A 25,309-nucleotide genomic window follows, 5' to 3' on the forward strand; every position below is an offset into this window, starting at 1 on the left:
ATCAATAAAATAAAAATGGAAATCTTTATGCATTAATTTGGCATATTTAAAAAAACATTAAAAAAAAACACTATGCACTGTCTTCATGATTCCATTTTAGATGCATGTCACATGTTTTTACACGTATTTTATTGTCATTGAGGTTTAACTTTTTCATGATTTCCATGAAGATTTTCTCATGAACTCATTGGCTATTTAGGGTTGTATTTTTAGTTTTCAGGTGTATGTTTTTGTTTTGACTGTCTCTTTTAGTATTGATTTAAAATATCAACATGCATGCTTTAATAAGTTTAGAGTTAATAAGTAACTACATCATTCTTCCAAACGATACATGGAGTTTTCGGTGCTTGAACTCCAGTCCTTCCCATCACACCATCCACGTTTCTATGTTATGGCTGTAAGGTATTTGGGTTTCATTCTTTAACCTCCCCTTTATATGTTAACAGCTAGTACACATTCGCTTTTTGCAAAGCTTTTGCTCACCATTTCTTTTTGCCTTTTTCTCCTTTTGAGTTCAGTTTCCTTCTTGCAAAAAAAATCTTCATTTTAAGTTATGTCAGTGAGTGTCTGTGAATAGTAAACACCCACAATCTTTATATGCCTAAAAATGCTATTATTTCCCTCATTCCTAAATAAAAATTTACCTGGATGCATTTCCGACAAGTACCTTACCTCCTTCAAATCTTTGCTCCAATGTCACCTCCTTGATGAGGTGACCCTGACAACCCTTTTATAACTTTCAGCCCACTTCCTGCCCCAGACCATCTCAGTTCCCTCACTTGTTTGTTGTTGTTGTGTTGTTTGTTTTTTAATAATCTCTATGCCCAACGTGGGACTTGAACACACAACCCAAAGATCAGGAGTCGCATGCTTTTCTGACTGGGCCAGCCAGCCGCCTCCCTCACCTGTTTTTACCTATTATATAATTCACCTATTTATTTATTGCTTATTTCCTGTCTCTCTCCAGTAGAATGTCATTTCCACGAAGACATGGATTTCTGTCTATTTCATTTGCTGTGTATCCCGATCATTTAAAAAAATGTCAGGCACAGAGAAGGTGTCGAGTTTTTTAAAAAAATAAATTCATTGCACTTGCTGAGTTTGTTGAATGAATAAGAATTCTTTTTTTTTTAAGATTTTTTTTCAAGGTTTATTTATTTATCTTTGAGAGAGAAAGAGAGAGGGTCTCCCTAGCAAGCTCCACACGCAGAACCTGACGCAGGGCATGAACCCACGAACCACGAGATCACGACGTGAGCCGAAATCAAGTGTTGGATGCTTAACTGACTGAGCTGCACAGGGGCCCCTGATTATAGAATTCTTTTTTATTTTTTTCCTTAATTTTTTGAGAATGAGAGAGACAGAGTACGAGTTGGGGAGGGGCAGAGAAAGAGAGGGAGACACAGAATCCGAAGCAGGCTCCAGGCTCCGAGCTGTGAGCACAGAACCGGATGCAGGGCTTGAACTCACGAACCTTGAGATCGTGACCTAAGCAGAAGTTGGTCGCTCAACCTACTGAGCCACCAAGGCGCCCTAATTATAGAATTCTTGACTGACTTTTTTCTTCAGCACTCTGAACATATTATTCTATCATTTTATTATCCTATTATCTGACATGTTTTAAAAAATGTTTATTTATTTTGAGAGAGAGAGGGCATGAACAAGGGAGGGCAGGGAGAGAGGGAAAGAGAGAATCCCAAGCAGGCTCCCCGCTGTCAGCATAGAGCCTGATGTGGGGCTGGATCTCAGGAATCCTGAGATCCTGACCTGAGCTGAAATCAGGAGTGGGACTATTAATGGACTGAGCCACCCAGGCACCCCTGACATCTTTTTTTTTCTTGAAAAGTCTATAGTTACTCTTCTGTTGTTACTTAGCAGGTAATCTACATCTCTCTCTCTCTTTTTTTTTTTTTTTTTTAAAGATTTTCTCTTTGCTTTTTGTGCTCTGCAGCTTTATTACAACTTGTCTGGGTGTGGATTTGTTTGTATTTATCTGGCTAAGTACTTGAGGTTGCTCCTTTAGCTTGAAGACTTATTTCTAAAAATGTCTGAGTCATTATCTCTTCAGATATTGTCTGTCTTCCATCCTCTCCTTGAAGCCCTCTAGATGTATGTTGGAATGTCTCATTCTGTCTCCCATGTAACCAGTTTTCTTTTGCTTTTTCTCTTTCGTTGTTTTACTGTGTCGGATTCTAGGTGATTTCTTCAGACCTGTCTTCCAATTCGCTGGTTCTTTCCTTGGCTGTATGTAGTCTATTGTTCTTCTGTTAATTTTTGAATTTTTTCAAAATTTAATGATACCATGTTAAAATTTCTATTTGCGTGCTTTTTTTAAAAAAAATTTTTTTCAACGTTTATTTATTTTATTTTTGGGACAGAGAGAGACAGAGCATGAACGGGGGAGGGGCAGAGAGAGAGGGAGACACAGAATCGGAAACAGGCTCCAGGCTCTGAGCCATCAGCCCAGAGCCCGACGCGGGGCTCGAACTCATGGATCGCGAGATCGTGACCTGGCTGAAGTCGGACGCTTAACCGACTGCGCCACCCAGGCGCCCCTATTTGGGTGCTTTTTGACCTCCATCTGTCTTAATGCTTTAAGTTTTTTGTTTTATAACTCCTGTTCCTTCCTTTTCCCAGAGGCTTTTTTTGGATTGTTCTAATATTCCTAGTTCCTTAGATACAAATTATCTCATTTGTTGCCTCTTCTGACTCCTCCCTTAAGGCAATTAATTTCCTGATGTGGTCTGTAATCTTGGCTATGAGCCCATTTTCAGTGCACTTACTCTCTGTAGAAGTTCCACGTGCCTGGGTATGAAAATGTCCTTACAGGGAAATTTTGTGTTTGCCTTTACTGGGCCCTATGATTCCCACCGTTTCAGAGCTGTTTTACTATCATTTTTATTGTTACTATTGTTTGGTTCTCATATTGTGGGACCCTACACTTTGTGGATGTGAGGAATTTAAACCCTATTCCCAAGCACCTCTGGGCCTGAGGTATCCTTGGTGAGGTTTTGGGGTGATGGTGGGGTTCGGAGCCGATGGCCAAGAAAGAATTTTTTTTTTTTTAATTTTTAAAAAATGTTTTATTTACTTTTGAGAGAGAGACAGAGAATCCGAAGCAGGCTCCAAGCTGTCAGCACAGAGCCCGACATGGGGCTCGAACCCAACAAGCAACGAGATCACAACCCAAGCCGAATTCGGACGCTCAACCGACCGAGCCACCCAGGCGCCCCAAGAAAGAATTCTTGAAGATATCTTTAGTGCAAAAAGGTGATCTTATAAAACCACGGGGACAGGACCCGTGGGCAGAAAGAGCTGCACTGGGGTTATGCGGAGTGACTGTGTGTATACTGTGGAGTTGGGGGAAGTAAAGTCAAGAGAAAGTTTCTTAAAGGGATTTTCCTGTGCTAAAGAGGGTTTACAGATTACTGGAGGCCTAGGTATTGTATTGTTAAGCTAAGGTTGTTTTTCCCTCTAGCAAAACATTATTAAGATAGTGGGAGTTCCTGGAAATCGGGCTATTGATGAGATCATTGTAAACTGGCAGAGACTCTCAGTTTAACCATTTGTTTTCTGTCCTTTCCTTTGTTCTTGGGCAGTCGGGAGTGCCTGAGGAATATCACACAGATCCCACCTGGGAGGGGGGTGGTTTGCGGGGTATCAGCTTGCCTTGTGCTCCCTCCTCACCAGGCATTACGTCCATTACTGTTATGCAAAGTACCTCATACATCCTAGGATTCTGTTTTGCTCTTCAATCCACTCTCTTCTGCTTTTGGTGTTCCCAACTTAATTTCTTATTATTTTTTTAATGTTTATTTATTTTGAGAGAGAGCACAAGCGAGTGAGCAGGGGAGGGGCGGAGAGGGAGAGAGAGAAAGAATCCTAAGTGGGCTCCGTGCTTAGTGCTACCAATGATGAGGGCGCGAGGGAGCGTGGGGCGAGCGGAGGACAAAGTGCAGGCTAACAGCACCCCCTCCCACCCCCAGGTGGGACATGTGTGATACTCCTTGGACACTCCAGGCTACCCCCAAACAGGAAAGGACAAAAACAAATGGTTAAACTGATAAGAGCCTCCACCAATTTACCAGAAAAAGGCAGTCCCATCATAGCCTGAAGTCCAGGAACTCCCAAATGTCTTAACGGTGAGTGCTTTGCTGGAGGGAAAGACAACTTTAGCTTGACGGTAGCTAGGCCTCCAGTAAATCTTTAGCAGGTGAAAGTCTCTTTGCAAACTCCCTCTCCCCCCACTGCAGAAACCGGGGGGGGGGGGGGGGCGGCACACACACTTACAGTGCCGCTCTGCCCGCCCATGGGTCCTGTCCCCGTGCTTTAACAAAATCACCTTTTTACACCAAAGACGTCTTCAAGAATTCTTTCTTGGCCGTTGGATCCGGACCCCACAAACCCCCCAATCACCCCAAAACTTCATCACCAGTGCAGAGCTAGATGTCGGGCTCGAACCCACAAACTGTGAGATCATGACCTGAGTCAAAATCAAGAGTTGGATGCTTAACTGACAGAGTCATCCAGGCGCCCCCCATCTTAATTATTTCAGATTAAGTTAAAAAAAAATTTTAATGTTTATTCATTTTTGAGAAAGAGAGAGAGAGAGAGAGAGAGAGAGAGAGAGAGCAAGCGGGGGAGGGGCAGAGAGAGAGGGAGACACAGAATCCAAAGCAGGCTCCAGGCTCCGAGCTGTCAGCACAGAGCCCGACATGGGGCTTGAAATCACAAACCACGAGATCATGACCTGAGCCGAAGTCGGACACTTAACCGACTGAGCCACCCAGGTGCTCCTGGATTGTTCGCTGTAAACTGGTTAATTTTATGTGAATTTCACTTCAATTAAAAAAAAGTTTAAACAAAATTACCACATGACTTAGCATTTCCACTCCTAGGTATCTCCTCCAGAGAAATGGAAACCTGTGTCCACACAAAAATGAATGTTCATGGCATCATTATTCGTAATAGCCAAAATGTGGAAAGAGCCCAAATGTCCATCAACTGATGAATGAATACACAAAATGTAGTATGTCCACACAGTGGAGTAGTACTCAACCATATTGAGAAAAGTACTGATATGTGTTACAGCATGGATCAACTTTGAAAACATGCTTAGTGAAAGCAGCCAGTAACACAATACCACATATTATATGATTCCATGGATATGAAATGTCCAGAAAGGGGTAATGCATAGAGACAGAAAGTTGAGTGGTTGCCAGTGAGGTGTGGGGCACGAGGGGGAATAGTGGAGAGCGGCCGCTAGTGTTTATGGGTTTCTTTTTGGGGTGTTGAACATGTTCCCCTAAAAAAATTCTAGTAGAATTAATGTACAGTGTTCAGTTAGTTTCAGGTGTACAATATAGTGATCCAACAATTCTGTATGTTACAAAAATGTTCTCGAATTAGTGGGGATGGTTGCACAACCTTGTGAATATGCTAAAAGCCACTGGAGTATATACTTTTAAATGGTGACTATGAATATATTCGTACTGAGATATGAGCTATCTCTCACCAAAGCTGTTACAAAGAAAGACTAAATGGGAGATGAGAAAGGAAGGACATTGAGTGTGCGGTTTTTCTTGGTTTGGCGAGAGGGAAGGAGAGAGAAATAGCTAAAGAGGAAGGCTGGGTCGACGGAAAAAAGCAAAGGACCGATTACCGTAAAAGTCAGCACAGGGGTTACCTCTGTGTAACCTCTACGGGCAGAGGGGTGTGATCTGGAGAGGGTGCACTGAGGCTCCTTGAGTGCTCTCCGTTTTGTATTCCTTGACCAGGGTCGTGGTTATGCGGGTGTTCCTGTGTAATTACTTGTTCTGCAAAGTTGTGTTTTATGTGCTTTTCTGTATGTGCATCTTTTTTTTAGTTTTTTTTAAGTTTATTTATTTTGAGAGAGAGTCGGTGGCGGGGGGCGGGCAGAGAGAGGGAGAGATAGAATCCCAAGCAGGCTCCGCACTGCCAGTGCAGAGCTGGACACGGGGCTCGATCTCATAAACTGTGAGATCATGACCTGAGCCGAGATCAAGAGTCAGACGCTTAACCGACTGAGTGCCACTTTTTTTTTTTCAAAGTATTCTCTACACGCAACGTGGAGCTCGAACTCATAACCCAAGATCAAGAAGCGCATCCCCGACTTGTGCACTTTTGTTATGGCTGTGTCTCTATTGCTTAAATCAATGCCTGGCATATAGTGGATGCTCAAAAACTACTTATTAAATGCATGTCCACAGCCTCCAGTCTAGTCCAGTCCACCATCGTGTCACCTGGACTAGTGCTCCAGCCTCCTAAGTGGTCTCCGTGTCTCCTGTCTGGTTCCTTGAATCCATTCTCCACACTGCAGAATTCTCTTTTTAAAACTTCAAATCGGGGAGTGCCTTGGTGGCTCAGTTGGTTAAGCCTTCAGCTCAGGTAATGATCTCACGGTTCGGTTCGTGAGTTCGAGCCCCACATCAGGCTCTCTGCTGTCAGCACAGAGCCTCCTTGGGATCCTCTGTCACCCTTTCTCTCTGCCCTCCCCCATTTCCACTCTTTCTCTCTCAAAAATAAACGTGAAAAAAAAAAATCTCTCTCACTTTGTCCTGCTCACATTCATGCTCTCTCTCTCTCAAAAAAATCTGATCATCTCACTTTCTTTTTTTTATGTTTATTTTCAGAGAGCACGTGCACATGCATACAAGTGGGGAGCGCGCAGAGAGAGAGGGAGAGAGAATCCCAAGCAGGTTCCATGCTCAGCTCGGAGCCAGACATGGAGGCTGGATCCCACGACCATGAGCTAGATCATGACCTGAGCCGAAATTAAGAGTCGGACACTCAGCTGACTGAGCCACCCAGGTGCCCCTTCACTTTCTTTTTCTTTTTTAAAACCCTTTGATGGCATCCCTTTGCCATTCAGATAAAGTCCAGAGTCCTTAAGGTGACTTGCAAGGTGTCTGCTCTTTGGCCCCTGATTACCTCTTTCCTGCAGCCGTGCTGGACTGCTTTGTATTCTTAGCCCAAGCCAGTCACTCACTTCAGGTCTTCAGTGTGTACTTATCCTTCTGCCTGGGATACTCTCTCCCGCTCCCCTTTTAGGTCTCAGTTTGAGGGTCATTTCCTAGGGCAGCCTCCTCTGACCTCTCAGACTAGGTTAGCTTCTTTAGAGCAATCTTATCTCTGCTCACATGCTTGCTTTCCCCTCCCCCCCCCCCCGTACATACTTTAAAAAACTATTTGGGGGGCACCTGGGTGGCTCAGTCGATTGAGTGTCCTACTTTGGCTCTGGTCATGATCTGACAGTTCGTGGGTTCGAGCCCCACATCGGGCTTTGCACTGATAGCATGGAGCCTGTTTCGGATTCTCTGTCTCCCTCTATGCACACCGTCTCTCCCTCAAAAATAAACAAAAGTTAAAAAAAAAAATACGATCAGCAAAACTAAAAGGCAACTGACCTAATGGGAGAAGATATTTGCAAACAACATATCAGATAAAGGGTTAGTATCCAAAATCTATAAAGAATTTATCAAACTCAACACCCAAAATACAAAGAATCCTGTGAAGAAATGAGCAAAAGACATGAATAGACACTTCTCCAAAGAAGACATCCAGATGGCCAACTGACACATGAAAACATGCTCCACATTACTCAGAATCAGGGAAATATAAATCAAAACCACAATGCGATACCATCTCACCCCTGTCAGAATGGCTAACATTAGCAACTCAGGCAACAGGTGTTGGCGAGGATGCGGAGAAAGAGGGATGCTGTTGCATTGCTGGTGGGAATGCAAACTGGAGCAGCCACTCTGGAGAACAGTATGGAGGTTCCTCAAAAAATTAAAACTAGAACTACCCTACGAGCCAGCAATTGCACTACTAGGCATTTATCCACGGGATACAGGTGTGCTGTTTCGAAGGGGCACATGCACCCCCATGTTTACAGCAGCACTATCGACAATAACCACAGTATGGAAAGAGCCCAAATGACCATCGATGGATAAATGGATAAAGAAGATGTGGTATGTAATATACAATGGAGCATTACTCAGCAATCAGAAAGAATGAAATCTTGCCATTTGCAACTACGTAGATGGAACTGGAAGGTATTATGCGAAGTGAAATTAGTCAGAGAAAGACAACAATCATATGACTTCACTCATATGAGGACTTTAAGAGACAAAAAAGATGAATATAAGGGAAGGGAAACAAAAATAATATAAAAACAGGGAGGGGGACAAAACAGAAGAGACTCTTAAATATGGAGAACAAACTGAGGGTTGCTGGAGGGGGTGTGGGGGGGATGGGCTAAATGGGTAAGGGGCACTAAGGAATCTACTCCTGAAATCATTGTTGCACTATATGCTGACTAATTTGGATGTAAATTTAAAAAAATTAAAATTAAAATTAAAAATAAAAAAATATTTGAAAGAACAAATGTTTCATTTCCACCTATGAAATGAAGTTGCACCATTTAATTAAAGGTGATAAAAACTAGTTCTGACTTTTAAAATGTAATCATAAACTGGTAAATATGAAAGATATTTTGAGTACACTATTGATGCGTGTGCTTTTGTGGTTATGGTCCCTTTTAAGAAAATGCTGGATGTTGTGGATCCTAAGATTAATGCTCATTGACATGTATCTTGTATATTCTTAAGATTCAGAGGCAGGTATTAAACAATATGTGGAGTAGTAGACAAATGTCTTTCTCCTATTCTTTCTCTCAGCACTTTAAGACCAACTTCTTAGGGAGCCTGGGTGACTCAGTCAGTTGAGTGTCTAACTCTTGATTTCTGCCCGGGTCACAATCTCAACGGTTGGCAGGATGGAGCCCCACGTTGCTTCAGGCTCTGTGCTGACAGCGGTAAGCCTGCTTGGATTCTCTCTCTCTCTCTCTCTTTCTCTCTCTGCCTGTCCTCCACTCACATGCTCTGTCTTCTTCTCTCTCAAAATAAATAAATAAACATTAAAAAAAAGACTTCTTTTTTTTTTTAAATATAATTTATTGTCAACTTGGTTTCCATGCAACACGCAGTGCTCATCCCAACAGGTGCCCTCCTCCATGCCCATCACCCACCCTCCCCTCTCTCCCACCCCCCATCAATCCTCAGATTGTTCTCAGTTTTTAAGAGTCTCTTATGGTTTGGCTCCCTCCCTAACTTTTTTTCCCCCTTCCCCTCCCCCATGGTCTTCTGTTAAGTTTCTCAGGATCCACGTAAGAGTGAAAACATATGGTATCTTTCTCTGTATGGCTTATTTCACTTAGCATCACACTCTCCAGTTCCATCCACGTTCCTACAAAAGGCCATATTTCATTCTTTCTCATTGCTAAGTAGTATTCCATTGTGTATATAAACCACAATTTCTTTATCCATTCATCAGTTGATGGACATTTAGGCTCTTTCCACGATTTGCCTATTGTTGAGAGTGCTGCTATAAACATTGGGGTACAAGTGCCCCTATGCATCAGCACTCCTGTATCCCTTGGGTAAATTCCTAGCAGTACTATTGCTGGGTCATAGGGTAGATCTATTTTTAATTTTTTGAGGACCCTCCACACTGTTTTCCAGAGTGGCCGCACCAGTTTGCATTCCCAGCAACAGTGCAAGAGGGTTCCCGTTTCAGACTAACTTGATCTGTGCCTTCAATCTCATCTCTGGTCAGTTCTAGAGCTTAGTCTTCAGCAGCATTCTTTCTCTTTCATCTTTTTCTCCTGGACCCTTTCCATCAGCTTAACTTCCTGAATATCAATTCTCAGGAAGGGTAAAAAAAAAAAAAAAAAAAAAAGAAAGAAACATTTTTATAATTCTTTTGCTCCTCATCACCATGTATCTTTCACGACACTTCACTCTCTTCCTTTGCCTTCCTTGACAGTGTTCGCTTTTTTTTTAGTTTTTTTTTAAATGTTTATTTTTGAGAGAGACAGAGACAGAGCTTGAGCGGGGGAGGGGCAGAGAGAGAGTGACACAGAGAATCTAAAGCAGTCTCCAGGCTCTGAGCTGTCAGCACAGAGCCCGATGCAGGGCTCGAACCCATGGGCCGTGAGATCATGACCTCAGCCGAAGCCGGATGCCCAAACGACTGAGCCACCCAGGCACCCCAACAGTGTTTGCTTCTATTTCTCCATCTTTGTCCCCACAGCGTCCTGTTTCCTGTTTGGCTGCTTCTTTGTCTCATCCCTTGAGTGCTGTTTCCTCTGGCCAGACTTTCTTAAACCCTTTCCCAATGGGTTATTACGTATCCCCACTGGACTTTATCCATTCTCTTATAGAATGTATCACTTTGTAGAAAGTAAAATGATGCTTCTGAACTCCGAGGCTGGGATTGGGTTAATCCTGAGAGATCGACCCAGTGCACTTTTTCCCTCCTGCTTATCACACCTGCCACTGTTTGATGTCCAGCTCCGTGAAGACAGGGGCTGTGTCTATCTTGTTTGCTAATATCCCCTATGCCAAACATAGTGCCTGACACACAGTTGCCGCTCAAAGAATATATTTTTTTATTTTTTATTTTATTAAAAATTTTTTTTAATGTTTTTATTTATGTTTGAGACAGAGCATGAGCAGGGGAGGGGCAGAGAGAGAGGGAGACACAGAATCTGAAGTAGGCTCTAGGCTCTGAGCTGTCAGCACAGAGCCTGACGAGGGGCTCGAACTCATGGACCGTGAGATCATGACCCGAGCTGAAGTCGGACGCTCAACTGGCTGAGCCACCCAGGCGCCCCTCAAAGAATATATTTAAATGGATTAATGAATGTGAATTTAAAAACTCTAACCCACCATTAATTATTGCATCTCTTCCCTGGGATCAGCACAAATACTAATCAGTAAAAATGTATTCATCATTTGGTCTAACTGGCCTCCCTGCCTCGTGTCTTCCATCTTCCTGCAATCTATCCAACAGCCTGTGGCCCCAGTAACATTAAAAGAAAACCAAAAAGCCTGGGGGCACCTGGGTGGCTCAGCTGGTTAAGGTTCCGACTTTGGCTCAGGTCGTGATCTCACAGTTCATGAGTTCAAGCCCCACATCGGGGCTCTGTGCTGGCAGCTCGGAGCCCGGAGCCTGCTCTGGGTTCCGTGTCTCCCTCTGTCTCTGCCCCTCCCCTACTTGCGCTCTGTCTCTCTCCCTCTCAAAAATAAATAAACATTGGGGAAAAAAAAAAAGTCTGATTGTGTTCCCCTCCCCAAACCTCTGCTGTCTCATTACCTACAGAATGTGGTCAAAGCTCCTCGGCCTGGATTCAAGGCTTTGGCCCCAATATCCCTTTTCAAGCGTCTCTGGGTTTATTGTTTGTTGCATGCCAAGCACTGGGCTTGTCACTGAAGACTTCACAGACTGGTTGGGAAGACAGGTACGTAGATGACCGTGATCGGCTCCGTTACAGTCTGTGAGGACACGGTTTCAGACAATGGATTATAAAATGCTGGGTTTCTGCCCTGCGAACTTGGTTTACAAGTTGGGTCTAGCGCTGCAGTGTCCAGTATAGTGGCTAACTTGCCACACTTCAGGTCCTCAGCTGCCACATGAAGCTAGCGGCTATCCTACTGGACAGCACAGCATAGGCCATTTCAATCGTTCGTGGAAGCAGGGTCACCTATGGTGCTTTAAAGAGAGCAAGGACCATTTCCCAGGCACGCACCCTGGTGCTGGCTAGCAGCTCGCCCACCCGATCCCCCCACTCACCCCCCACCCCCCAAACACACACCTTGGCTGGGGCAGGTTTTGAAGCAGTACAGGCTCCCACCAGAGATAATGCACGGAAGGTACTTTTGTAACCTATTAAGTGATACAGAAACGTGACACGATAGGTTCAGTTCTTGCTTTCATCACAGCTTTGATTAGTTCTAGCAACTTCTAGCTCTTCTTTCCAACTTCTCCCCTCCCCGGAATTCATGCCAAAGGGTTCTGAGAAGTTATGTTACACCCAGGCAGCATTTTTACCAGGCAAAAATCCAGATTGTACCTACCTCGAGGCTTTTACAAGCCATCCATCCAGGAACCTACTTCACCACCCGCCTCTTCCACTCACTTTCCCTAGAAAGGAAGGACACGGCGAATTACGCTTTCCAAAACAACGAAAGTATTTATTTTGAGGTATGAGAATAATAGGAAAACTAAGTGATGGGGTTTGGACTCTCATCGGGGTCTTCTGGGAAATCGGAAGCACCACCCACTTCCGCAGCTCGGTGCTTCTCCAACTTAGCAATCAATTCTTTCGCAGGATTGAAGACGCCATTGGTCTGCTGGTCACAGACATAGCAGCGAGGGGTGGTGCGGAAATGCTGCAGCGCACAGCTCTCACAGAAATAATGCCTGCACTTGGTGACAACTGGATTCTGGAAGGTCTGGCGACAGATGAAACACTTGAATGGTATTTCCTCATCATCGCTTCCCACTTCATAGTTTTCATCCTCATAGACGCCATAGCGACCCTCATCAAGCTCACGTTCGATCTGCCACCCATGCTTGTAATCTGAACGGTCATGGAGGAACTTGCAGCTGTCTCCGAAGCCGCAAAAGCCAGTCTCCTTGTAGTCTTTGCAAATGTCGGGCTGGTAATCCCAGCGCACGGTGGCGCGTAGATGCTCGGGAGCTCGGATGGGGCCCTTCCTCACCATCCCGGAGGAAGCATTGCCCATAGACGTATCCTTGGGCTTCATGTATTTCTGATAATTATTGATCCCCCGATAGATCTTGTCATCTTCCTTGCCCCTCAGCTCCTCCTGGATCTTCTGGCTGCGCTCAAAGATGGCTTGCGCGTCACGCTCCTTCTCTGTGTCTAGCTCGTAGACCGCAGTCGCGCCCATATCCTCTGGTCCCACGGGCTTGGCCGAGCGGGTGGACTTGTACACCACGCCAAGGCTCTCGGGCTCGGTCGCCTCCTCCTCGCTGCTCAAGTCGCCGTAAGCCTCCTTCTGTTTACCACTGCCACGAGTCTTCTGTATCATCGGGTTGTGGATCGCCCGCTTCTTTTCCGGGCGAACCACTGTGTTGCCTTCGTCGCTGCTGCCGCTGCTGTCTCCGGACTCCTTGTCGCAGACCGGGCGCTTTCTGCGGCCTGCAGCCCCTTTTCGTGCACCGGGCTTTTTGAAGAGGAAGGTGCACACCTGGTCCGTGGTCTTTCCCGGCGAAAGTTGCTCTGCCATTTTAGAGTCCCGAGCTCCGGAACGGCTATGGCGTGCTCGGCCGCGCGGGGCCTCTTCACGTCATCGTACGTCGCGCGCCCGGCCGCCAGTCGGAGCCAACCGGGCGGCCCAAAGCCGACTGCGGGAGCGCTAGGGGGCGAGGGGGCGAGCGCGCGCCACCCCTGAGCCCCGTCGGCCTCCGTCGTTTCCTCCGGAGGCGTGTGCGGCCCCGCCCCCCTCGCAGCTTGCCGCGGAGCCTACCGGGAAGGGTCCGAGGCCGGGTCACCTTTCGGGGGCCGGGAAGGAGGGGCTCGGTCCTGGCAGCCGCGGCGCGATGTGGTTCGAGATTCTGCCCGGCCTCGGCGTCATGGCCGTGTGCTTGGTCATCCCCGGCATAGCCACCGCGCACATCCACAGGTTCTGTAACGGGGGCAAGGTAAGGCGGCCTCTCCGGCGCGACGGCTGACTCCGCGGACTGGCGTTACAAAACGGGCGGCGGGAGGCCGTTGGGGCGCGGAGCCTCTCTGGGCTGGGGAACACCAGGGGCGGCCCTCCCCTTAGTGTTGCCTGCAAGCGGAGGCTTGCGGAACGAAACCCGACGGAAACCACATCCTCCTCTAGCAAGGAGCAACTAGTTGTCGTGCGAAGAGTGGGCTAGAGGGCAGAGTGGGTTCGGGGGCTGGAAAGGTAGATTAGAAGGTAGGTCCGAACTCCTGGGCGTCAGTCTAGTCTTGCCTCCACTTCCTCGGATCTCTGATCTTTCTTGCTGGATGGCTTTTTGTTTTTGTTTTTGTTTTGTTTTTTCAACGTTTATTTATTTTTGGGACAGAGAGAGACAGAGCATGAACGGGGGAGGGGCAGAGAGAGAGGGAGACACAGAATCGGAAACAGGCCCCAGGCTCTGAGCCATCAGCCCAGAGCCCGACGCGGGGCTCGAACCCACGGACCGCGAGATCGTGACCTGGCTGAAGTCGGACGCTTAACCGACTGCGCCACCCAGGCGCCCCTGTTTTTTTGTTTTTTTGTTTTTTTGTTTTGTTTTTTTTTTTTTTTAATTTCTCGCATCCACATCCTGGTAGCTTCACGGTTTTTTACCTCCCTACCCGTAGTTAGGTTTTTCCCTTGACATTTTTTTATCCCCCACCTTTCCCCCCCAAGCCTCTAGGTATTTACCGCAAGATCCTGCTTTTCACATCAGGGTTGTAATTTTCTTCTCCTTCTACTCGTTCACGGTATCTCTAGAGTGCAGGGTATAAATGTGTTTGCTTTCTGGTTTTGTGACTTTTCTTCACGTGTGATCTGCCGCTGTTGTTTGCTCTCATTAGGGTCCCAAAAGGAAACGACTAGTCAGGTGTCTTAAAAAAAAAAAAAAAAAAAAAAAAAAAAAAAACGGAGGGGGGGGGGGGGGGGCGAGGGGAAGGAGGAAAGGGGAAAAAAACCAGATGCTGGTTAAAATATAAAGGGTAAGAACTCATGGTTACCATCTTAATTATGAAGTTTAATGATCCGATTTTATTTAGGATCCGGTCTTAATATCGATTTGGTTTTTGTTTCAGTGATGATTCCTTTTCTAGAATGTCACTTATAAGTTCCGATAGCCCTCTTTTGGGTCATTCATTTTCATAAACATTGTGCAATAATACTTTCTTTTAATTGTAGGAAAAAAGGGTTGCCTATTATCGGTATCAGTGGAGTTTGATGCAAAGAGACAGGCGCATCTCTGGAGTTAATCGTTACTATGTGTCAAAGGTAAGATAGCTCTGATGCTAGCCATGTGTCAGTTGAGATGGGTTCTAGTAATGTTTTGCCAAATGTCTCACAGTGCTAATTTCCTTTGTGTCTTTTATTCTGTGGATTGTCTGCCTGTGCCCTTTGCTTGTTCTTTTTATACACGCACCTACACATATATGTTATTTACATGTAATGACTATTAATCTTTTGTCTGTTGCATATGTGGTAGATCTTTTCCCCAGTCTGGCTTCTTCACTTTATGATGTCTTTCATCAGATAGGTTTTAATTTTGGTGTTCAGTTTATCATATTTTGTCATTCTGGATTTTGGCTCACAAATGACTCTCCTACCCAAGATTATTTATATATTTTAAAAATTCCTCCCCCCCCCCAAAAATACATATATATGTACATATATATATATATATATATATATATATATATATATACTTTTTTTTACATTTAGTGCTTTGACCCATCTACAGGTCATTTGGGGGTATAATGTGAAATCAGATTTTAACTGTACTTTTTTCCAAGGGATAGCCAGTTGTCACAATTGTCCATTTGTAGAACAGTCCATTTTTTTTTTAACATTTATTTTTGAGAGACAGAGAGATAGAGCATGAGCAGGGGAGGGGCAGAGAGAGAGAGGGAGACACAGAATCCAAAACAGGCTCTAGGCTCTGAGCTGTCAGTACAGAGCCAGATACCGGGCTCGAACTCACAAACCTGTGAGATCATGACCTGAGCCGAAGTTGGCCGCTTAACTGAGCCACCCAGGTGCCCTGAACAGTCCATTTTTTAGTTTGAAATACCATTCTAATAAACTAAATTTCCACGTACACATGGTCCTGTTTCACAAATACACTCTTCCGTACTCCATTAGTTTGCCAGTTCCTGCACCCAATGCCATAGGTTAAAGAATTACTCTAATTTTAAATTTGATTGAATCCTATGGAATTGCAGTTTTTTTGTAGATACAAAATGGCCAAGCAATAGCATTTTAATCTGATAAACCTAATAGTATATTCCTACATCTTGTAGGAGTTCATCTCCCATTATTCTTTTAAAAAATTGTAGTTACTTTTTAATATTCTCTCCTGGCTCATTTATTCTTCACAGTGAACCCAGGTTAATATTAGTTTCATTTTATAGATGAGAAAACAGGGTCGGTGACTATAAATAACACTCTAAGGACTCAAGCTAGGTGATCTGCTATTTGAGAATCTAATGTAATGAATGTGACGATCGATCTCTACTCAACTAAAGTGGTATTTCTCAAGGCACGGTCCAATAACCATCACAATCAGTTGGCGTAGGAGATAAAATGAAGATTCCTAATTAGAATTTCTACAGGGTGGCTCCCTGGGCCGTGCAGTTTTTATTTCTCGCAAGGTGATTCTTCCCGCAATAGTAAACAAGATACCTGGACTGTGTTATTTTAACACTTGGAAGAAATGTCATCGCTGATTAATCTTTTACTCTATGGTTTCTGAGGTTATTTGGTTGTGAGCTAAGTTAGAAAGAGTGGGTCTTCTGAATAAACAGTGTCTTGCTTACAGAGCCAAGAGTTCTGGAGGTGGGGGTCCCTGACCTTGAATTCTGGCTCTGCCACTTTCTTACTGACTTAAGCAAGAGACTTTTAAGCAGTCTCCATTTGTCCACGTGTAAAAAAGTAGAATGAGGTTGACAGTATTTTCCTCACGTTGGCTGTTATTATTTTTTTTAATGGTTTTACCTTACTGTCCTCTGACTCTCTGAAGGATCCAGACGGTTAATAGTTGCTTGACTTTAGTTCTGATGGGGTGGGTTGGGGGGGGGGGTCTTTTCATATAAAGTGATATGTTTGCTGCTGTCAGAAAATGAAAACTAGACATCCTTATAGCTTACTCTTTTTACTTTAGTGATTATAACATTCAGTTCACTTTATTGTTGCAGTTAGAGAAATACGGATGTGCAAGTACTTTCTTTAATAAAATGCCATTTGGGGACACTGGAAGTAAGGGTACAGGCATACCTCATTTTATTGCACTTATCGATATACAGTACTGTGCTTTTTTACAAATTGAAGGGTTGGGGTGGCCCTGCATCGAACAAGTCCGTCAGCACTATTTTTCCAACAGCATCTGCTCAGTTCGTGTCTCTGTACCACATGTTGGTAATTTTCGAAATATTTCAAACTTGTCATTATGAATATATTTGTTACAGTGATCTGTGATCAGTGCTTATGACTCACTGAAAATTCAGGTGATGGTTGCATTTTTTAGCACTAAAGTACTTTTTATTTTTAAGAAAACATTTTTTAGCACTAAAGTACTTTAAAACTAAGGTTTGTACACTGTTTTTTTAGACCTAATGCTATTGCACAGTTGAGACTACAGTATAGTGTGAACATAATTTTTATATGCACTGGGCAACCAAAAAATTTATCTGACTGACTTTACTGACGTGGTCCGGAACCAAACCTTCAAGATCTCTGATGTATGCCAGTACATGCACATCTTTGGTGGGAACAGAATTCTCACATTTTCCTTTTTATACTGTTTTTCAGGGTTTGGAAAATATTGATTAAAGAAGCCTTTTCCTGACCGATGAAGATTAACTCAGTTATGCTCATCTGCCCTTTCTAGAAGGTTATGCAGTCTATCAATGTAGTACATAATAAAAACAAAAAAGCAAAACCAAAGGCTTTCTCTACTTTTTTTTTTTAAATAGTACTAAACAATCTCAAGCAATCTACCCAGTGTAGCTTTATCACTTTAAAAAAAACTAGGGGCGCTGGGTGGCTCAGTCCGTGATCTCACAGTTCATGAGATTGAGCCCCATGTCAGGCTCTGCGCTGATAGCACAGAGCCTGCTTGGGATTCTCTCTCTCTCTGTCCCTCCCCTGCTCGCTCTGTCTCTCTCTCAAAATAAATAAACTTAAAAAAAAAGGATCTTTCCTCTTAAAAAAAAAAGTAGAAGGCAGCTGAGGCTTAAAATGATAGATGTACACCAAGCACCTGTCAGTGCCTAATGTGTCATAAATGGTAGTTGTTACTATTGGAGTAGATAGGAATACATGAACAAAGACCTCATTCCTTCAGCGGTTGCTAGTAAAATATAGTTCCTTTCTAGTTCCTTTTCTGGGTGATTCCTATTGTGTTAAGTTCCAGGTAGAATGCTTTTATATTAAGTTTAAAGTGTTTAGTGATCTCTACACCTGACATGGGGCTTGAACTCAGAACCCTGAGATCAAGGGTCGCACGCTCTTCCTACAGAGCCGGCCAGGCGCCCCCAGGTAGGATGTTTTTAAAGCTGAGCTTGCACCTTGAACTTCCATGCACTCTGCATCTGACACATAGGATTCACTCAAGTGCCGATTGTTGTCTTAGTGGGGAGCAGCGGCAAGACTCGTCATTCTATTAACATGAGTACACTGACTGCTTGAAATAAACACTTGCACGTTCACCACTAAAGGTAAGCAGATAATCTGAAAAGCTGTAACCCCTAGAGACATGGTGCTGTCCTGTGTGTGTAGATGTGTGTGTAGATCAACCCCCAAGGCGGCCACAGGACCCGTTCTCTTCTCCATCTTAACGTCTGACGTGACCTGGCCCGCTGTCGCACTGTGCGCTTTCCATTGAACCCCTGCCGCCGGGCAGGGCTTACGGAGGAAGCAGGTGGCGGCGTTCATGCTTCGAGCGTTATTCTCTATTGTGCTGCCCGGGGATGAGAAACTGTTCAAGGAAAGCCACGGCCCCGATGACACACTTCATGCAACCTCTAGTCCGCATTTAGCACCACACAGGCTCACTTTGTTGACTGTCATGAAAACCATCTCTGGGACGGAAGAGGCAGGGAGTAAGGATGGGGATGTGGAAGACCTTGACAGCATTACTAAATCCATCGCTGAGTCTCTGGATTTTTAGGTCTGTTCTGTCTACTGTGCCTCAAGGTGGGGATCATCCACTAAGGGTATCTGCTTAGATGGATTCGGGGCTGTTCAGTGGAGGGCCACAAAATGACAGGTAGAAATCAGTCGGTCAGGTTCAGCATGAGGGTCTGAATCCTTCACCTCCCTCTTTTCTGGAACCTGCCATGAAATTTCACTTCATCATTATAGTCTGCGGCCAGGGAGTGAACCAGGTGAAAACACCGTAGGTAGAAGATGACAGTGGTGTTTGGTCGCCTGCGTCTCCCTCGATTCTTTGCAGGTGCAATTAGCCAGAAGTGTTTTCTTCCAGCAGCTCTGACAGGTGGTCAGGGCACTGACCCCTCTCCCACCCCTGGTCCATAGCCACCTGCTCTTCAGGTTGAAATGATGCTCGGGAAATGACGCCATTCATTTGGTTTTATTCACTATCTTTAATTTTTTAAATACTCTAGTCACACAGCTCAAACATCTAACAATATAAGGTATTCAGTGAAAAGACTTGTTCCAACGCCCTGCCCAGCCCCTCCCCATCGACACACCACCCTGAAGGATCTCTCTGTGTGCGCATACATACAAACACACGTCGGTAAGCGCGTAACAGCTGACACACAGTTTACCTTTACGTCACTTGTTTGGAAGAATGGTTCTCGCTTGAAATTACGTCTGCCAGGCTGCTGTAGTTATTTCTAGGGTCAAATAACAGTTGATAGGAAAAGACTTTGAAAAAGGTTAAAGGTCCTACACGTTCAGAAGGGGAGGAAGAGGATGATCCTGCCCTTTGGGAAGCATTTTTAAGTGGAACATTTTTGAGAAAACCTTCTAGAATCAGCAGTCCAATTCCTTTTTCTTTTTTTTTAAATATGTGGTGTGGGTTTTTTTTTTTTTTTTTTTTTTGAGACAGAGCGCGTGCGCAGGCGCGGGCAGGGGAGGGGCAGAGAGAGAACCCCAAGCAGGCTTTGCGCTGTCAGCGCAGAGCCGGATGCGGGGCTCAGGACGCTTAGCCGACAGCCACCCAGGCGCCCCAGCAACCCAATTTCTAAGGACCCTTAGACATTTCGTCCAAACTCCCATTCCTCAGAGGAGGAAACAGAGGCTCAGGGGCGGGAAGCAATCACTTAGCTGGGGCGCAAGTGGGAGCAGACTCCTGGTGTTCTCACTCCCAACCCAGCATGCTTTCATCTCTTCTTGGGGGGTTCGCGTCTGTAAACACCGCTGAGTAAATGCTGCCTGCCAGGCACTGTGCCTCAGACTCGAATAAGTCACAGCCTCGCCCTTCAGGAGCTCCCAGTAGCGTGAAGGGCAGTTGATGACAGGACGGGGTGAGGCGTGCTCGGAACGGAAGCTGCAGAAGGTGCGGGAGCACGGAGGTGGGGCTTGAGGAGGGGAGAGGGGAAGGCCACGGGCTTAGGGTAAGTTTCCGGGCGATGCCTACGCTGCTAGGCACGTCTTGAAGGCTGGGTAGGATTTGCGAGCTAAGCAAGCGAGGGGGAGGGCACGCCACGCAGAGAAAGGGCATGAACGTGGGCGCACAGACTGGCACAGCCGCGTGGGAAAGAGCTATGAGCGGTTGTGCCCTGGAGCGGAGCGTGGGGCGGGAAGGAGGGGGGAAGAGGGACTGGAGAGGCCGGCAGCGCCCAGAACCCGAGGGGCCTGGTCTGTCTCCTTCAGGCTGTCAGACTCGCTTCCTGGGACAGCTGGGAGCCCCTGCAGGGCGGGAAGCAGGGGTGAGATGGTGACGGGCCCATTCCTGCCTGGCCGCGCTGCAGAGCGAGGGGACAGAAAGCCGTGCTTCAGCCCCGCCCCCGCCGCGGAAAGTTTACTTTTCCTGGGGCGCTGCTGACACCTAGTGGAACGAGGCCAGCAGTGCTTCTAAACCTTCTAGGATGCACAGGACGCCCGACCCAGGACGGCTCCTTTTCCGAAGGGCTGACGTGTGCCGTGGAGCCTCAGCGCCGGGGATGTGTCAGGCGGCCCCACCGCCTGTCGGCTGTGTGACCTTACGCAAGTCACTTCACTGCTCTGAGCCTCAGGTCTCCCATCTCTCACGTGAGGATAGTATGTGCCCCGCACACGTCCCTGCGGATCTGAGACTGCCACGAAGTCGTGTCCGTGAAATGGTTTGCACCCACAGCCCCGCACATGCGGAAGGGATCGTTGCCGGCACTGCACGCACCCCTCGAGTGGCTGGCCAGTCCACCCCTAGGTCCCCAAAAGTCACCCAAGTGTGGCGTCGGGGGCCCCTGAGGCCCAGCGTGTAACCAAGTGCAGGGAGCGGTCTGGGGGTTCCCTCTTAGAATGAGGGATCGCAACTAAGGTCTTTCCAGAGCACTGCAAAGACAACAGGCCTTACAAAGCTCAACAAAGACACTGATCGCTCTGAAGGTATTTGCTGAAAGCAGAGAGGAGAACCGGCTTAACGCCACCGCCACCGTGAGAACCAAGTGCTGGCTTACCCCTCTCAGCAGCTGCCACTCGCTCCCTTCCAAGGGAAGGTGACGAGTGGCTGGGATTGAAGCCGGCCATCCTCGACAGGAAGCTTCTGGATGAAGGTAGGGGGTGGGGGCTGAGCGCTGAGCACCACTTGCTTTTCCAAGATTTCCCATCGTGCTGATACTTCTGTGACCCGAGAACACAAATTTTTATACCAGCCTTTTGTGAGACACAGGACACAAGGAGCAGTTACAGAGCTTTTTGTTCCCAGGTTATGTCGATGTGGACGTCAGATACCCAGAGTCTGGCTCTCAGCTTCTTGGCTGGGGTCTGTGTGTGCTTGTGGAACGCCCCTCTCCTCCCCCCAACTCATGCACAGCCCGCGGGCATCCTGCGCTGGGGTTCACCATGCTCTTAGAACCTTCACGTTTTGGGTGCACTGTTGCTCAAAGACAAGAGAAGGAAGTTTCTGTGAAGAAATCCAGGGCTGTGTTTGCACGCTCTAATTGCTAAGGGTCTCTCTCCCTGGCATATCTGTGTACCCTCGGTGTCCGATGCTGTTGGCTGGAATACGCTTCCCCACCCGCAAAGGCCCTTTTGCAACAAAGAGCCAAATCACTGCTTTGGGGATTTCCACAAATCTTCATTCGTGATTACAGCCCTAATTGTCCTTTTCTGGGCATGGCTTGAGAAAAGGGCCCAGCCGATCTTACTTGTGTAAACCCATGCAACTGGGAAGAAAAGGCCCTGTAACTGTTCCGTGCTTTATTAGTTGGGATACATTTTGTTTCCTCTGTTGTCCTGTTTCTTGGCAGATGCTCTTCAGTCCCAGAAGACAGGAAGATGAGATTTTGCCTTCTGGGCCTAATACCTTGTGTTTCTAAAGGCCCGAAAACAGGGTAGCCCCCTAGAAGCCCACTGTCCTCTCTTACCTGTAAGAGCCCCGTCTTGGGGCGCCTGGGTGGCTCAGTCGGTTGAGCGTCCGACTTCGGCTCAGGTCATGATCTCGCGGTCCGTGAGTTCGAGCCCCGCGTTGGGCTCTGTGCTTCGGATTCTGTGTCTCACTCTCTCTGCCCCTCCCCTGCTCATGCTCTGTCTGTCTCAAAAATAAATAAAATATTAAAAAAAAATTTTTTTTTAAAGAGCACTGTCTTTGGGGCGGGGTGGGTCAGGTCTCTACAGCAACCTTGGAATTTGTATCCAGGGCCTGTAAGAGCGGCCCACCGTACTTACGACCGTGGATGAGAATCAAGGCATCACCGTCAAAAAGTCCAGCGATCCGAGGGGTGCCTGGATGGCTGTCAGTTAAGTGTCCGACTCTTGATTTCGGCTCAGGTCACGATTTCAGGGTCGTGGGTTCGAGCCCCACATCGGGCTCTGCACTGGCAGTGCAGAGCCTGCTTGAGATTCTCTCTCTCTCCCTCTCTCTGTTCCCCCCTGCTCATGCTCTTTCTCAAAATAAATAAATAAACTTAAAAAAAAAAAAAAAAGTCCAGCGATCCAGAAACCGCTCTGCCACAGTGCTTTTGTTCTGAGCAAGGCACTGTTCAGTGAGGCACTCGCTCAATGGCAGACCTGTGTGCTCAGGATGGCTGGAACGTTCTGAGAGGTCACTGGGCAGCACAGTGCTCAGGGTCCCTGACCTTTAATGTTAGGGGATGGGCCTCAGCTGGGGAAAGGCCCTGGGCCTCCTACCTCCTCCTGCCCCTTCCTGGGACAGTCTGGTGGCCTTTTAGACCGGGAGCAAGAAGGTCATAGAGCCATACTGGCTTAGAACCTGCCCAAACCCAACGTGCCCTGCCACATTTGACTTACTAGTTGTCTCTCTTTTTAAAAATGTATTTATTTTAAGGGAGAGAGAGTGCAAGTGAGGGCAGAGAAGAGAGAGGGGGACAGAGGATACGAAGCGGGCTCCACGCTGACAGCAGAAAGCCCGACGTGCGGCCCGAACCCACGGACCGCGAGATCGTGACCCCATCCGAAGTCGGACGCTTAACCGACCGAGCCACCCAGGCACCCCGCTAGTTCTCTTCTAGCGTGGGCCTGCCTCATCTTCCCAACTAGACCGTCAGCGCGCCGAGGGTGGGGGCCTTGTCTTCTCCCCTTCACGTGCCCCCAGTGCCTGCCGCCCGTGCTTCACAGATAAGAGGATAAATGAGGCAGAGGTTGACGAGGTGAGCGTGAGGGTATTAGCGGAGGGGAGGGCAGAGACCGAGCGCGAACGAAAATGACTGCAGGGACAGAGGGAAGAATCCAATTCGGGGCCCACGGTGTGGACTCCCTCGGAGCGGGCCCCCGACTTGAGCTCTGGCCTCTCTTCCCTGTGCTCTGATGTCACCCACCTCCACCTGGAGGCCTCTCCCCACCCTGTGCTCAACTCGGGGAGAAGCTAACAGAGACCTGGGTCTCCAGAGCAACTCTCTCTCGGGAGCACAATATCCTTGGTACAAATTCACCCCCACTTCCCACACGCAGGGCCAGTGAGGTGCCTACCTCCCTCTCCGCTGGCGCTGTGTCCCGTGAGGCAGCCTCGGGACGCCCGGATGGACAGGGCGACGCCTGTCCGACAAGCTCTGCCCCTTGGTCTCCACGGAAGGGGATGCAACACCCACTCACTGCGGACTGGCCTTCCGGCGGCCAAGAAGGCGCCCTCGGCGCGTTCTGGAAGAGCCCCGTGGGCTTCTGTGGTGGCACGTCTGTGGGCACGGGCTCCGCGTGCTCTCAGGTGAACACAGGCGCGTCACTGGACCGCACGCTGGTGTCCGAGCCGGGAACCAGGGCTTGGGGGCTCCGAGGAGGCAGGGCTAGGTGAGGGGAGGCCCGTGGAGAGGTGGGGTGGGGGGCAGGTGCGGACTTGGGGCTTCCCGGTCCGCCGCATCCATCTGCTTCCTGGGGAACCAGGGGCTGGGCTGGGCTCGTCCTCCACCGTCCCGCTCGCTCCTCTGCCTCCGTCTCCGGGCCACACACACCTGCGCCAGGGAGAGCGAAAGCATCCGGCGTTTGGGAGAACCTGTCGCCGGCACTGCCCGAGTCCAATCTGGAGAGCCCGGGGCCGGAATCTGTGGCTTAGGTCAGGGGCTTGACTGGGGGAGGAGGTCAAGTCCTGGCCCACGGAGTTCAAGCTCCCACTTCAAGGAGGCGTCTTCTCTCCCGGCCTCCCCCATGAAAGCGTTTTGCCTACAAGGAGTTTCTCGTCACCTGGCCGCCTGTCCTTCTGCTCCGGGCCCTGAAGGATCCCAGCGCCCGGCCTCCTGGGTGGGGTTCTCACCGCACGCCTCTCACCAGCTCCCCATCCCCGCTTCTGAGGAAAGGCCCTGCTGCCTTCGGCCACCCACGAAACCTTGACACAAAGGAGGCCGGAGCTCTGCCCTTTGGGAACGCGGCTGCCGTGGATCCGGGCCCACCGTGGCCCTAGAAGGTTCACGGCAGTTGGTCTGGCGGGCCGCATGGGAGTCAGACCAGCGAGTGGCACTGAGGCCGGTCATCAGCACCGGGAGTGTTTTTGCTCTGGAGCCCACGTGCTCACCAGTGACAGTGTCAGGCAAATCCCTTCCTGGCTTGGCTGCTGGGCCTTGGGCCTAAACGGCGAGGGCTCAACACACACATTTGTCCCAGGCAAATTCGCCCAGCGTTGGGGGAGCACTGGACTCGGACTCCTCTATTCCTCCTAACTACTGCCTGTTGCGCACTTTCGGTGTGCCTTTCCTTCTTGTTTTATTTTATGTTTTTATGGTTTTTACTTCTTTATTTTGAGAGAGAGAGAGAGAGTGGGGGAGGGGGGGCAGAGAGACACAGAGGGAGAGAGAAAATCCCAAGCAGGCTCCACTCGGTCAGCACAGAGCCCGATGCACAGCTTCATCTCACAAACTGTGAGATCACGACGGGAGCCGAAATCAAGAGCCAGTCGCTTGGGGCGCCCGGGTGGCTCAGTCAGTGAAGCATCGACTTCGGCTCAGGTCGTGATCTCACGGTTCGTGAGTTGGAGCCCCGCATCTGGCTCTGTGCTGACCACTCAGAGCCCGGAGCCTGCTTTGGATTCTGTGTCTCCCTCTCTCTCTGCCCCTCCCTTGCTCGTGCTCTGTCTCTCTCTGTCTCAAAAATAAATAAAAACATTAAAAAAAAAAAAAGATTCC

At 47.7% G+C, this 25,309-nt stretch overlaps 3 protein-coding genes and 1 long non-coding RNA gene across 5 annotated transcripts in view; 1 reads left to right on the plus strand and 3 right to left on the minus strand.

Moving 5' to 3' along the window:
- Positions 1–12,032: 12,032 nt before the first annotated feature.
- RNF113A (ring finger protein 113A) lies at positions 12,033–13,240 on the minus strand. Its single transcript, XM_040467931.1, has one exon. The coding sequence runs from the start codon at positions 13,119–13,121 to the stop codon at positions 12,090–12,092; it is 1,032 nt and encodes a 343-aa protein (XP_040323865.1). The 5' UTR covers positions 13,122–13,240; the 3' UTR covers positions 12,033–12,089.
- A 91-nt stretch (positions 13,241–13,331) lies between these two features.
- NDUFA1 (NADH:ubiquinone oxidoreductase subunit A1) lies at positions 13,332–17,516 on the plus strand. Its single transcript, XM_040467932.1, has 3 exons — positions 13,332–13,536; positions 14,760–14,849; positions 17,382–17,516. The coding sequence occupies exons 1-3, from the start codon at positions 13,435–13,437 to the stop codon at positions 17,400–17,402; spliced, it is 213 nt and encodes a 70-aa protein (XP_040323866.1). The 5' UTR covers positions 13,332–13,434; the 3' UTR covers positions 17,403–17,516.
- Positions 17,517–19,145: 1,629 nt separating this feature from the next.
- On the minus strand, positions 19,146–21,302 carry LOC121025474 (uncharacterized). The gene is made up of 2 exons (XR_005788057.1): positions 21,200–21,302; positions 19,146–19,432 (listed from the first exon to the last, which is right to left on the minus strand). It is a non-coding gene; the product is annotated as an uncharacterized LOC121025474 (long non-coding RNA).
- Positions 21,303–23,204: 1,902 nt separating this feature from the next.
- NKAP (NFKB activating protein) overlaps positions 23,205–25,309 on the minus strand; it is a 53,182-nt gene continuing 51,077 nt past the window's right edge. Inside the window, exon 10 of one of the 2 annotated variants that reach the window (XM_040468023.1) lies at positions 23,205–24,145. In XM_040468023.1, coding sequence (XP_040323957.1) covers positions 23,898–24,145 — 248 coding nt within the window. In that variant the 3' untranslated portion in view covers positions 23,205–23,897. The remainder of the gene's footprint in view (positions 24,146–25,309) is intronic. The other variant, XM_040468022.1, reaches the window with a different exon arrangement.

This window comes from Herpailurus yagouaroundi, unplaced genomic scaffold, assembly GCF_014898765.1.
Source record: "Herpailurus yagouaroundi ecotype Mexico unplaced genomic scaffold, PumYag 67641, whole genome shotgun sequence".
NCBI lineage: Eukaryota > Metazoa > Chordata > Mammalia > Carnivora > Felidae > Herpailurus > Herpailurus yagouaroundi.